This window comes from Peromyscus californicus, unplaced genomic scaffold (genome assembly GCF_007827085.1).
Source record: "Peromyscus californicus insignis strain IS unplaced genomic scaffold, ASM782708v3 Scaffold_23__1_contigs__length_62951481, whole genome shotgun sequence".
NCBI classification, from domain to species: domain Eukaryota; kingdom Metazoa; phylum Chordata; class Mammalia; order Rodentia; family Cricetidae; genus Peromyscus; species Peromyscus californicus.
Genome location: NW_026294534.1, coordinates 19863448 through 19875517, shown reverse-complemented (window position 1 = coordinate 19875517; position 12070 = coordinate 19863448). Strand labels below are relative to the sequence as shown.

General features: G+C 36.6%; 1 protein-coding gene across 1 annotated transcript in view; it reads right to left on the bottom strand.

Annotated features, from left to right (window-relative positions):
* Positions 1-12070, bottom strand: part of LOC128119464 (ankyrin repeat domain-containing protein 26-like) — a 139571-nt gene that overhangs the window by 86755 nt on the left and 40746 nt on the right. Inside the window, exons 17-21 of the mRNA XM_052752847.1 lie at positions 11635-11722; positions 8945-8973; positions 8774-8846; positions 6443-6513; positions 2456-2549 (exon numbers count right to left, since the gene is read on the bottom strand). Coding sequence (XP_052608807.1) covers positions 2456-2549; positions 6443-6513; positions 8774-8846; positions 8945-8973; positions 11635-11722 — 355 coding nt within the window. The remainder of the gene's footprint in view (positions 1-2455; positions 2550-6442; positions 6514-8773; positions 8847-8944; positions 8974-11634; positions 11723-12070) is intronic.

The window sequence follows — 12070 nt, the reverse complement described above, 5'->3', positions numbered from 1 at the left end:
ACAAACTAACTTGTCACAAAAGAATTACAAAGTACTAATTTGCTACATCTCAAATCAGAGCAGTGCTTAATATTAGAGATGTTATGTATTCAATAAATAACCATGTATGTCCTTTTTTTACAATTATATTATTTGGTGAAGCATAGAAACAGTCAAATAGAATTTCATCAATTAACAATCCTATAAGGAAGTTAGCTATTATTTCAAAACCAGATGATGATTCTGCATTTAAATAAATCTCTTCTGAATCCCTAAGATCATTATAATCTACATCTTTGATACCTTACATTTACAGAGATAACTGAGTGCTGTAGTTCACCACATGACTCTCACTCCCTCTTGGTTCCAATCACTCATATAATAGCAATAATCTCATTTTCATTTGAGTCAACATATATCAAAGATTTCTGAGATGGTTTCTCTACAGTTCCTTATCATTAACTCTAAATTTGCATATGTTGCTTATTTATTCCTGCATATGTTTGTTTGTTTTAAATCAACATGACACAAGACACAAGATAGAGTGCTGTGGGGTATTCTGTATGCTAAATGTGTTGCTCCAATTGGTTAATAAATAAAACACTGACTGGCCAGTAGCCAGGCAGGAAGTATAGGTGGGACAAGGAGAGAAGAGAATTCTGGGAAATGGAAGGCTGAGTCAGAGAGACACTGCCAGCCCCCGCCATGAAAAGCAAGATGTAAGATACCAGTAAGCCACGAGCCACGTGACAACTTACAGACTAATAGATATGGGTTAATTTAAGATATAAGAACTAGATAACAAGAAGCCTGCTGCGGCCATACAGTTTATAAGCAATATAAGTCTCTGTGTGTTTACTTGGTTGGGTCTGAGCGGCTGCAGGACTGGCGGGTGAGAGAGATTTTTCTGCAGGCAAGTCTGTGGAACAGTTTCTTGACTAATGATTGCTATGGAACATCCCAGCCCACTGTGAGTACAGCCACTCCTCGGGTATATAATAAAGAAAACTGAGTAAGCTAGGAAGAGCACGTCAATAATCAACATTCTTTCATGGCTTCTACTACAGTTTCTGCCTCCAGGGACTGGCCTTGGCACCCATCCCATAATGGACAGTGAGCAGGGATATATAAGCCAAATAAACCCTTTCCTCCTTGAGTTGCTTATGGTCATGCCATTTACCACAACAACAGAAAGCAAAATAAGACACTTCCTATCTTCAGTTCCACTGCAAAATCTTTCCAGCACATTATTTCCTTTTTACATTCTCTTAGTAAATTGATCTTATAAGTTAAGTTCCCTTCCTTTTCATTTGGTGTTGATACAACTGTGGAAATTAAATCTTCAAACATGTAGATAGAATAGATATGGGATTGGTGATCAAAAAATCTCATTGAATTACATTTTCTCAATGGCATTTCTGTGTTTATTCTTCCCTTCAGAAATATCCTCAGAAATAATAATAATATTTAGGTTTTCTTAGATACTGTCTTAAACTATCCCCAAAGGATCTTTCTCAATTTCTTTAATGAAAAGTCTACACACATTGGTGTGCTTAGAACACCAACTGCACCACTAGACACCTTCTTAGAAATGAGGAATCCCAGAAAATTTGAACCAAAATTATTTCAAACATTGTCCACAACAGGTTGATCATGAAAATTTGAGCAGCTCTGGTCAGTGAGTCTCTTCCAAAATTCCTTTGCTATAACTGAACTCTACAGAATCTAGTCTCTATTTAGTGTGATTATCCCACCACATCTCCCAGTTTGAATCAGCATCCTAAACCGTGAACTTTGAAACATTCTTTGGACCTCTTGATGGAGACTCTTAATCAACCTATGACTAAAACCTCATGTCTTTCCTTTCTCTGGTGCTATTTTAGGTCATGTGGTATTATACTGGGATTTAAGAACGTTTTCAACTGACATTAAATAATATATATAGCTGAGAGCAGATGTTGATTATACACAAGATATAGCACTGAAGAAGGATCTAATACGTCAGATCTTTATACCTTCCCCAAAGTGAGGAAACAAGACTATGGGAACACATTGTTCAGTCTCTCACACACAATTCTGCATTAGCAGCTCACTTTATGGTGTTTTCACATGAGCAATCCCCTACCCATGATTTTTATATGAATTTCATGCCCCCCATGATCCCTTTCTTCATTCCCTTCATCTCCTCTCTATCTTTTCTACCATTCTTAATGTATCCCCATTCTTCACCACGCCCACCTACATCCTAACCTCCCTTAGGCATTAAACACCTGAGAAGGAACTCAAACTTTCCCCCTTTGTGATACATTTCATTTAGCCTGTCTTAAAACTTGTCCTTGACCTGCAGATTACTGCAACCTAATATATTCTGTAACTTAGTATTTAAGAGGTAACTTTTCTGGCTCAGCGTATACATAACTTCTTGTGTTTCAAACGAATATTCTATCAAAGGACTTTTTATTGTATGATTCCTCACCTTTTTCCTGACACATCACCATTTTTTCTCCTCTTTGATTTTCAGCCATTGATAAATAACCAATATCCTGTGTTTGAATTTGCTTGAAGATATTCTGTTCAATAAGCATCAGCAATCAGTTACAACATTTTCAAATCACTTTCCAGCAAAATCTCAGTTTTCTATTTTAAAAATCAATTAAATTAATCAATTAATTTAAGAGGCAGGGAGAAATTGGAGGGAAGGAAATGAGATGTGGATCAGATCCAAACACATTATATGTAAGTACAAATTTTAAATTTTAATTTAAAAATTTTTTAAAAATCTGATTTGCCAGATGGTGGTAGTGCATGCCTTTAATCCCAAAACTTGGGAGGTAGAGGCAGGTGTATCTCTGTGAGTTTGAGGCCAGCCTGGTCTACAGAGCGAAATCCAGGACAGGCACCAAAACTACACAGAAAAACCTTGTCTCGAAAAACAAAAACAAAAAAAAAAATCCTACTTAAAATAAGTATGTATTGAAAATATATTATAATAAAAAAAGACTCATCATGTTTACTTATATAAATTTGTGTATATACATATATACATACACATGTATGTATGTAGATAATAGTAAATAAAAAGAGGTTATCAATTTGAGAATGGAGAGTCATGCATGGGAGGGGTTTGAGGGAGGGTAGCTGGCTGGGAAAAGGAGGATAGAAAATGATGCAATTCTATTTAAATCAAAAATATATTTCAAAAAATTTTATGTAGAGAGCTATCAAATAAATCTCCTAAACCTGATGAACACATTCACAAAAGTACAGGGGTACAAAACCAACATGCAAAAATTAGTAACCTTCCAATGGCAAAGATATCAAGAAAGAAATCAGAGAAACAGTCCCATTCATAACAGCCTTTTTAAAAAATCTTGGAATTAGTCTAACTAATGAAGTGTACAAGTGCACAATGAAAACTTTAAGACACTGAAGAAGATACCAGAAGATGGAAAGACCTTTTTGCGCTACTTTTTTATTTTGTTTTGCTTGTCAACTTGACATAAATTAGAGTCACATGAGAAAAGGGAACCTCAACTGAAGAATTATCACCATCAGATTGGCCTTAGGGCATGTCTGTGGGTATTTTCTTGAATAATGACTGATATGGGAGGGCCCAGACCACTATGGGCAGTGACATGGACAGGTGGCCCTGGCTTGTATAAGAAAGCAAGCTGAACAAGTCAAGGAGAACAAGCCAGTTCCTCCATGGTGTCTGCTTCATTTCCTACCTCTAGGTTCCTACTTTAACTCCTGCCTCAGCTTCCCTTGATGATTAACTCTAATCTGTTAGACATAATAAATTGGTTCCTCCATGGTTGCTTTCAGTCATGGTTTTTATCAAAGTAACAACAACAAAAAAAACCTAGAACATCTCATATTCTAATGTAAATACACAAATGTGTGTGTTTTTGTGGAGGGGTGTTCAATTGGAGCTACCCTACACAGGGCACTATGCTTATCCCAGAAGCCATACATTGTCCAATTTTCCAGGGCCTGAGTGTGGGATACCTCATCTCAACTTGTTGCTCTGATATGTCCCTGAGAAGCCCTCCCCAAAACAATAGAGATTATTCCCATTGTTTTTGGTTGACCATCATAACTTGATGATAAGACCCTATTGCTGAAGACACTGCACACATTGGTTATAGAATGTGGATAAATCAAGTTGGGACTCACCAAGAAACTTCCTCTGTGCTGGTTAGCTCTCATGGTACTGGAAGTTGGCAGTGTAAATAGCTGAAGAGTAATGTTATGAACAGTCTTACCCAATTGTGAACCCTGTGAACTGCAATAATGATCATCATAGAAGGCCTATGGTTGTAGTAGTGGTATGAATGTTACAGAGGTAACCAACCACTTTCTCGTTTGATTTAAAGCCTGCTCCACAGGAAGAAACATATGCCTGGTACTGTGCCTCTGGCTAAAAATCCATAATTGGTGGATGATCTCACAGGCCCCAAGGGTATACCTGCAACTATTATTTTACTAAGGGGACATAATATTAAATTGTCCTCTCAGTTTACATTTCTCTACCTGCAGATCTTAGACCTCAACAGATATTTGTGTTCATGTAGAAGATTATAATTAGCACAGACTCAAAACTGGTCAAAAAACAAAGAGTAAGTGACTGTGGACAGCTCAGTCACAAATGCAATATCTATATCACACCTCTTCCCCGCAATTCAGAGATCATTATAGGAGAAAGGACAGAAAGATTGTAAGGGTTGGGGAGGAACAGAGCAAAATAGTGTCTTCAGGATGTGACAAAATAGCTGTACTTAACAACTTAAAGAATCTATAATTGCCTGCACAAGATTATCACAAGATCAAACCATTCGGTATTCTAGAAGGAACTGGGAATGAGTACATGAATCTTCTCCCCTAACTGAAGAGTTAAGGACAGCTAATGGCTTTAGGGGGAAGAAGAATCAGTTTTCTTTAAGGGTGTGGCTCTGGTAGGTAGAACACACTCCAATGATAGGAAAGGATCATGGGGGACAGAATAGATAAGGAGGTATAGAGACTGGGATAGCAGGAGACAGGAGCTACAATGGGGAAAATAGAGGGCAGTGTTTTGACTTGGGATGGAGTAAGAAGTGTATTACAAAGAGAGAGGGAAGATGGAGAGATAAATAACACTAAGGATGTTTGAAAAGGGCATAAGACAACTTATTTTATGAGCTCACATATATATTCATATACGATAGATAGATAGATAGATAGATAGATAGATAGATAGATAGATAGATGATAGATAGATAGATAGATAGATAGATAGATGATAGATGATTGATAGATAGACAGACGGATAGATAGATAGATAGATAGATAGATAGATAGATAGATAGATAGATAGATAGATAGATAGATAGATACTCAAGTAATAAGTCTATGACAACTCCTCTTCTCTTCCACATGTCCTTCTACATTCAGAAATATCTCTCTGAGCTCTTATTTCTGTTCACACTATCATTCCAATCATAAATTTAAGTAAAGCACAGCAATCTTTTCCCACCTCTGCCTCTTCAGGGTATCCTACCACAGTGTGCCATCACATCTGAATACATCAAATTCTCTATCTTGACATCAAATATGTTCATTATATGAAGAAGTTAGTGTTTACTGATTCTATTTTCACTTTGTCATAATTTTGTATGTTGAGTGCCTAATTACTTAGTTCTTAGCTGATACTTAGTAATTTACATTATTCAAAGTCATGCAAGTAAAATGACTACTGTGAGGCCTGAAACACTAATATATTCAAATAGCATATGCTTTTCAATAGTTTTCTCCAAACTAGACATCTTCATACTGACATGAACTCATAACAGTTTGCACTAAATTCAGTCCTGATACATTCTGGTATTCAGTAAAGTCACCAGGTAACATTTTAATATAGTTTCTGACTCCCTTTATTGAAATATGATGAGTTTGAAGGTTATTGTTTAGCGCATAGCACCACTGGCCCTGATGGTACTTTGTCTTTATAGGTAGTGGGACTAATTGTGTATACCTGTGATATCTCCCACACCAGAGATGCTGGGACCCAAAATGAGTAAATGAAACTTATGCACTGATAGTACTGGCTGGTCATAGGAAACCTCAATTTTTGAGTTACTTTGACTAATAGCCCCATCTAGTACATCAAATTGTGGGATGGTCCCCTTAAAATCATTCAAACTTTAAAGTGATTAGTTTTAAGTCTCAAATTTGATCTATTCTTTAAATAGGTAAGTAGGCTATAAAAATGGAAAACAATAGTAAAAATAAAATTTTTCAGATACATCCAAGAATCAAGGTTATCTGTTAGTCTTATATTGTAAAAACATTCTTATTCCATAACTAAGTAAATGGTGTTGAAATTAAACATTAAGTTGTGATCTATTGATTCTGAGGGACTCATTTTACATTATTTTACAATGAGAAACATCAATATGTAATTCAAATTTAAATATTCAAATACCAGTGGCAGATTCTTTTCAAAGCCATCATGACTATTTGGTTCTTCCTCTGATGTCAATTTTACAGCTGATCCTTCTGACAAGTCCACATATGTGATTAAAATAAACCAGGAAAACATTTAAAAAGCATGATAACAATTATTCCATATACAGAAAAAATTAAACATTAGTAATATCACCAACTGGGCTTTTGATTTTCCAGTTAGACTCTTCAAATAGGTTTACTCAACAGGATAACTACTGACTTATTTAAATATCAAAAGCTTCTGTGCTTTAGACAGCAGTCAAGTTGTGTATCATGTACACAACATACACATCTCAAAGAGTCAGTAACAATCACTCCATTAAACATCAATGAACACACTTGAAACAAAATAGAAAAAGATACATGGATTTACAGTGTTTGCAGTATTACAGCATTTACAGTAAATACATTTTTCTGTATTGAGTCACATGTCATAATCTATTGTCCATTATCCTCTCTGACTGCTCATTCTGTGTAATTACAGAACTTGAAATTTACATTGGTAAAACTGACTGGTTATAGACAAGATCATTGTGCAGTTACTCTAAGGTATAGTTAATGTAACTTAGAGCTGAAACACTACGTCCACTATTCTTACAGGCTGGCTTCCTTCTCTAAACGCTCAGTGTCACGGGCTGTCTTTCTTCATTACGGTTCTCTTTGCCTCAGTGACCACACTTGCTTTCCATGGCACTCCCCTTGGTGCTTTTGCTCATCTTCCCTTTGTATATTTGTCATTTCCATTGGAAATTGTTTCTTTATAGGTCTATTCATTTTGCTCCTGGACTACATTGGTGCTCTTGTAAATCATTTTTGCATAAATTCCAGTAATCACTATACTGAACAATTCATTATCGTGATCCTGAGGACTGTAAATTATTAGAACTGAGTGGATTTTTTTTTTACATAATGCCTGATCTCACAGGTAAAGAATGATTTATGCAGACACTGGGACATCAAACAGGAAGAGCATGGTATACTGGGACAACAAAGAAGTAACAAATGGAGGATGTGCCGGTGTAGCAATACGGTGACAGGAATAACATCATCAAAAAATGGCTCAATGTAGAGATTTGGATGGAAGTTAATTATGAAAACATGTGTAATTATAAGGGGCTTGTGTTAGCATTCTGGCCCACCCCTTGGGGACATGCCCAGCATCCTCATGTCATCTTATCTGAAGTCCTCTTTGAGAGAAAACCCCTCCCCCTTTTCCTTCTTCCTTTCTCTCTCTCTCTCTTCTCTCTCTATATATATATCCCTCTCTTTCTACCCCCCTCTCTCTCTCTCTTCTCCTCTCTATTCCCTCTCTCCTTCCCCTTTAATAATAAAACTTTCCGCCAGGCGGTGGTGGCGCACGCCTTTAATCCCAGCACTCGGGAGGCAGAACCAGGTGGATCTCTGTGAGTTCGAGGCCAGCCTGGGCTACCAAGTGAGTTCCAGGAAAGTTGCAAAGCTACACAGAGAAACCCTGTCTCAAAAAACCAAAATTAATAATAATAATAATAATAATAATAATAATAATAATAATAATAAAACTTTCCATATGGATGCTGTGTGTGTATGGTGTGAGTAACTTTCCACCACACCATGCCACTGTGCACCACATCTGCATGGCGTCTTTGGGGCACCTTGGCTCAAACCTATCAAAGCCTCCTGTGGGCCGTTTTACAAAAACTTGATCATTGGCATTTTTTAAATTGGTCTGTGTTATCATGTGATGTGGTCATGGAACATTATAAATGTGGCAGAGATGCCAATATAAGGGAGCCTTGACTAAGTGGATGGAAATTATTTAGTAGAAGGCAACAGTGCAAATTTAAATTGAAGCAGCCCCAAATGGAGTGGAAGTTTCCAGACAATTTTGAGTTATAAATTATCAGTGCCCAGTAAAGAACAAATTTGATTAAGTGCATAAATTTACAAGTGTTGTTCCATGGGGAGTTAGATGTTACTCAATGATTGACAAAGGGTATGAAGTGAGATATGAAATGATCAGCCCATTGTGTGTAAGATGGTTTTGTTCACTTTGTCCTTTTCATAGCACATCTTCTGCTACTGAAGGAACCCATGATCAGGTTGAGACATGAAAGTAGAAAGAACTAACTCAAGGTGCTTCTCCAAACCAGTCCCTTCAACTTGTTAATGGCGTCTGTAAAATCTATGTCACAATAACATTGTGTAGTTTAGAACAAATCCTGCTGTCTCATCTAATCTCGGGGATGGGGATAGGAGTGAGAAGTCCGTGGGGATTTCAGATATTTAGAGTCTGTCTTTCCAGAGTAGCTGGCTGGAAGTCAGTACTTACCCACGTGCGTTATCTGTGTTTCCTTCATCTCTACTGCCTCATTGAGAACAGAATCACTCATTTCATTGAGAGCCTGAAAGGGGTTTGAAGGAACAATTGAACAATAATTGCATCATATTTCATTTAGGGTGATGTAAATTAACCAAAGTGAAAACATAAAGGCTATATTACCATCAAGGGTGGATACTCCTTCGCAGATTCTAAAAGAGCCAAAGAGATAATCAACGTTATGAATAATAAGTCAATCAACCTCAATTCATGCAGAATTAGACTGGAACTCAGCCCCCCCTGGCTACCTTTGTAAAGAATGACTTTACATTTGGGCTTTTCAGGTTTGGCGTTTGCTTATTTTGCTTGTGTGTCTAGTTGGGATCATAACATGAAAAAAAATATACTGAAGAAAAATTAAAATCTAGTTTTAATTAAACTTGCTCAGATTTTCAAAATAAGATTATTATGTAATAAACATAGCAGAAATACAAAAGGCACATATAACAATATGAATATGCTAATAAATGAGGGGGAAAGGGATTCCTAATGGAAGAAGCAAATCATAACCCTGAATTCATATCAACTGTTAAAGCTGTTGTAGAATGGAACAGTTTATAATTTAAAAGACTTCTAAGGCATTCTTGTTGGTTTTTTGTTTTGTTCTGTTTTGTTTTGTTTTGTCAACACAAACCAGAGTCACCTGAGAAGAGGGAACCTAAATTGCTGAATTGCCTCCATAAGAATAGCCTTGAGGAAAGGGGAGGGACTTGGACCTGCCTCTACTGAATGTACTAGGCTTACTGACTCCCAATGGGAGGCCTTACCTTCTTGTAGGAGAGAATAGGGAATAGGTTGGGGAGGAAGGCTTGAGGGGCAGGAGGAGGGAAGAAGGAATTGGTATGTAAAGTGAATAAAAATTTCTCAATTAAAAAAAGAATGGCCTATGAGCATATCTGTTGTGCATTTCCTTAATTGGTGATTGGTGTAGGAGGTCCCAGCCCACTGTGGACAGTGCTACCCCTGGGCAGATTGTATAAGAAAGCAAGCTGAACACATCACGAGGAGCAAGCCACTGAGCAGCATGGTTTCTCCGTGGTTTCTGCTTCCATTCCTGCTTCCAGGTGGTTAATACCACCTCCTGATTCCAATAGTGTATGCAGGAACACAACAGTGTAATATGGTTTGAATGAGAATACACTGATAGCATCGAAAGTGAGTTCTTTCAAGTCTCCTCAGCATGAACTTTCATGCCTTCTAGGCAATTTCTCTCTTGTCTAGACAATCTTTCTTTGTAACAAACTACTACTTCAATTTTGTACTAGTTTATGGATTATATGACCACTTCTTTCATCTTTATTTAACAAGAATATCTAATAACTAAAGAATTGTATTTTATAGCCATAGAGAACCCCACAGACTTAGTATCCTAGGAATCATAGAATTATTTAGTTTCCATATATATTTGTTTATTTCTTTCTGGATAGGAACAAACTCAAAAGTAAGGGCAAAATGTATACCTTATTTTGGGCCCATTATGTTTTCTACAATAATTATCTCTACAGATTTAATCAAAGTCTCCATCCTCCCTCCTCATCATACACCATGACTTCCGGGAGCATCTACACCAACTGAGAATTCATCACAAATAAAGAACACCATTTTATCCTTAACAAGGCCAAAGCAGATGATTCACCAAAGTCTGAGATGCGGTGGCCAACACAGTTTCATTCCAAATGCTGATACACATCTATTTGGAATCTACTCTAAGAATCTATGCTGTCAGAACCCAATCTGAGATTATATAAGCAGTCACAAACTTTATAATGGACTTTTAATCTAACCCCATGAGTTTCTTACTTCCAGTTCTTCAATTTCCACTTATAGAGCACTACCTGCTGAAGTGGTGATGCTCACAAATGGACAAAAACATATACATTTACAGTGGATCAATTGTTACAGTTATAATGTTCTTTGGTAATAAGATGTAGATTTGAAAAAGCAAGTATTTGAATCCTTAATGGGTTCTCACCAATGAAGAACACAGGAAGAGTGGGACACTTTGTTCTAGTTTCAGACAGTCTTGGGATCTAGGCACTCAAGTCACATTTTCCTCACAAGTCAAATACATTACTTTTCTTTGCCACATATTTTTTTTTTAATTTTCTCAATTTTATTATTAACTTAGCACAACCTTAAATTACTTGGGAGGGTACTCTCAATGTCGAAATTATCTACATTATATTGGCCTACTTGCCTGTAGGTGGTTGTCTTTATTATATTAATTAAGGTGTAAAGCACCACCACTGTGAGCAACACCATTCTCTATGCAGGGGAAACTGAGCTGTTTAGGTGAAGAAGGGAATTGAGCACTAGAATGTATGTATTCCTTTTACATTTCTGACTGTGGTCCTAATGGGAGCACCTAGCTCCTCATAGCTTGACTTCCCTTCTAGGATGAACTAGACCTGGCACTTTGAGTTAAAATAAACTCCACCTCCCTTATTTTGTTTTGTTCAGAGTACTTTATCACAGTAATCAGAGAAAAACTAGGACACTAACCCTTTACTTCATATACCTGACATACTTTCCTTACTCCTTATTATCACTGTTTTTCTCATCCTTCATTCCCATTTTTCCTCACCTCATTATAACTTATTAGCATGTCATTGGTATTAGAATACCTAGAAATACAACTCACAATTCATCTTCCTTACTGATACTCTTAAACTGTCAGTGAAACTTGATAATGCATTATCAGTTTTCCTTATTCCGCATTTATGGATGATTCTCTTTGGTTAGTAGCCTACTTTGGCCTCCTATCATAAATTAGCATCACACCAAATGACTTTTCCACAAAATGTACTTCCTACCTGTTGCTTGTCTGTTTGTCTTTTCTCTTCTTGAAACTGCTGCCACGGATATATTGCCAGATACGTTTGGAAGATCTCCGGAGATTCTCTGTTACAGTAAGTAGTGATCATAAATTGTGCAAAGTCCTCCCAATCAATTTCATGAAGGTGCTAAATTTCATATTTTAAAATTACATAGGGTTGAATATAAAAGAAGCATGTACTAAAAACTAAAATATTTGGAAATAAAAACCTCATACGTGCTCTTCAGATCCATCCTAACTTTTATCTTCATGTGATCATTGACTATGTAAGCTACAGGGAAGACCAAAAGATCATACAAGTAGACAGTAGCAGATGATTCATATATTTTAGTCAGAATTTATTTTTGCATATCAAAATCTACTTTGCATTCCCCACAAAACTTAGAGAACTTTTTTCAACAACAACAAAAAAA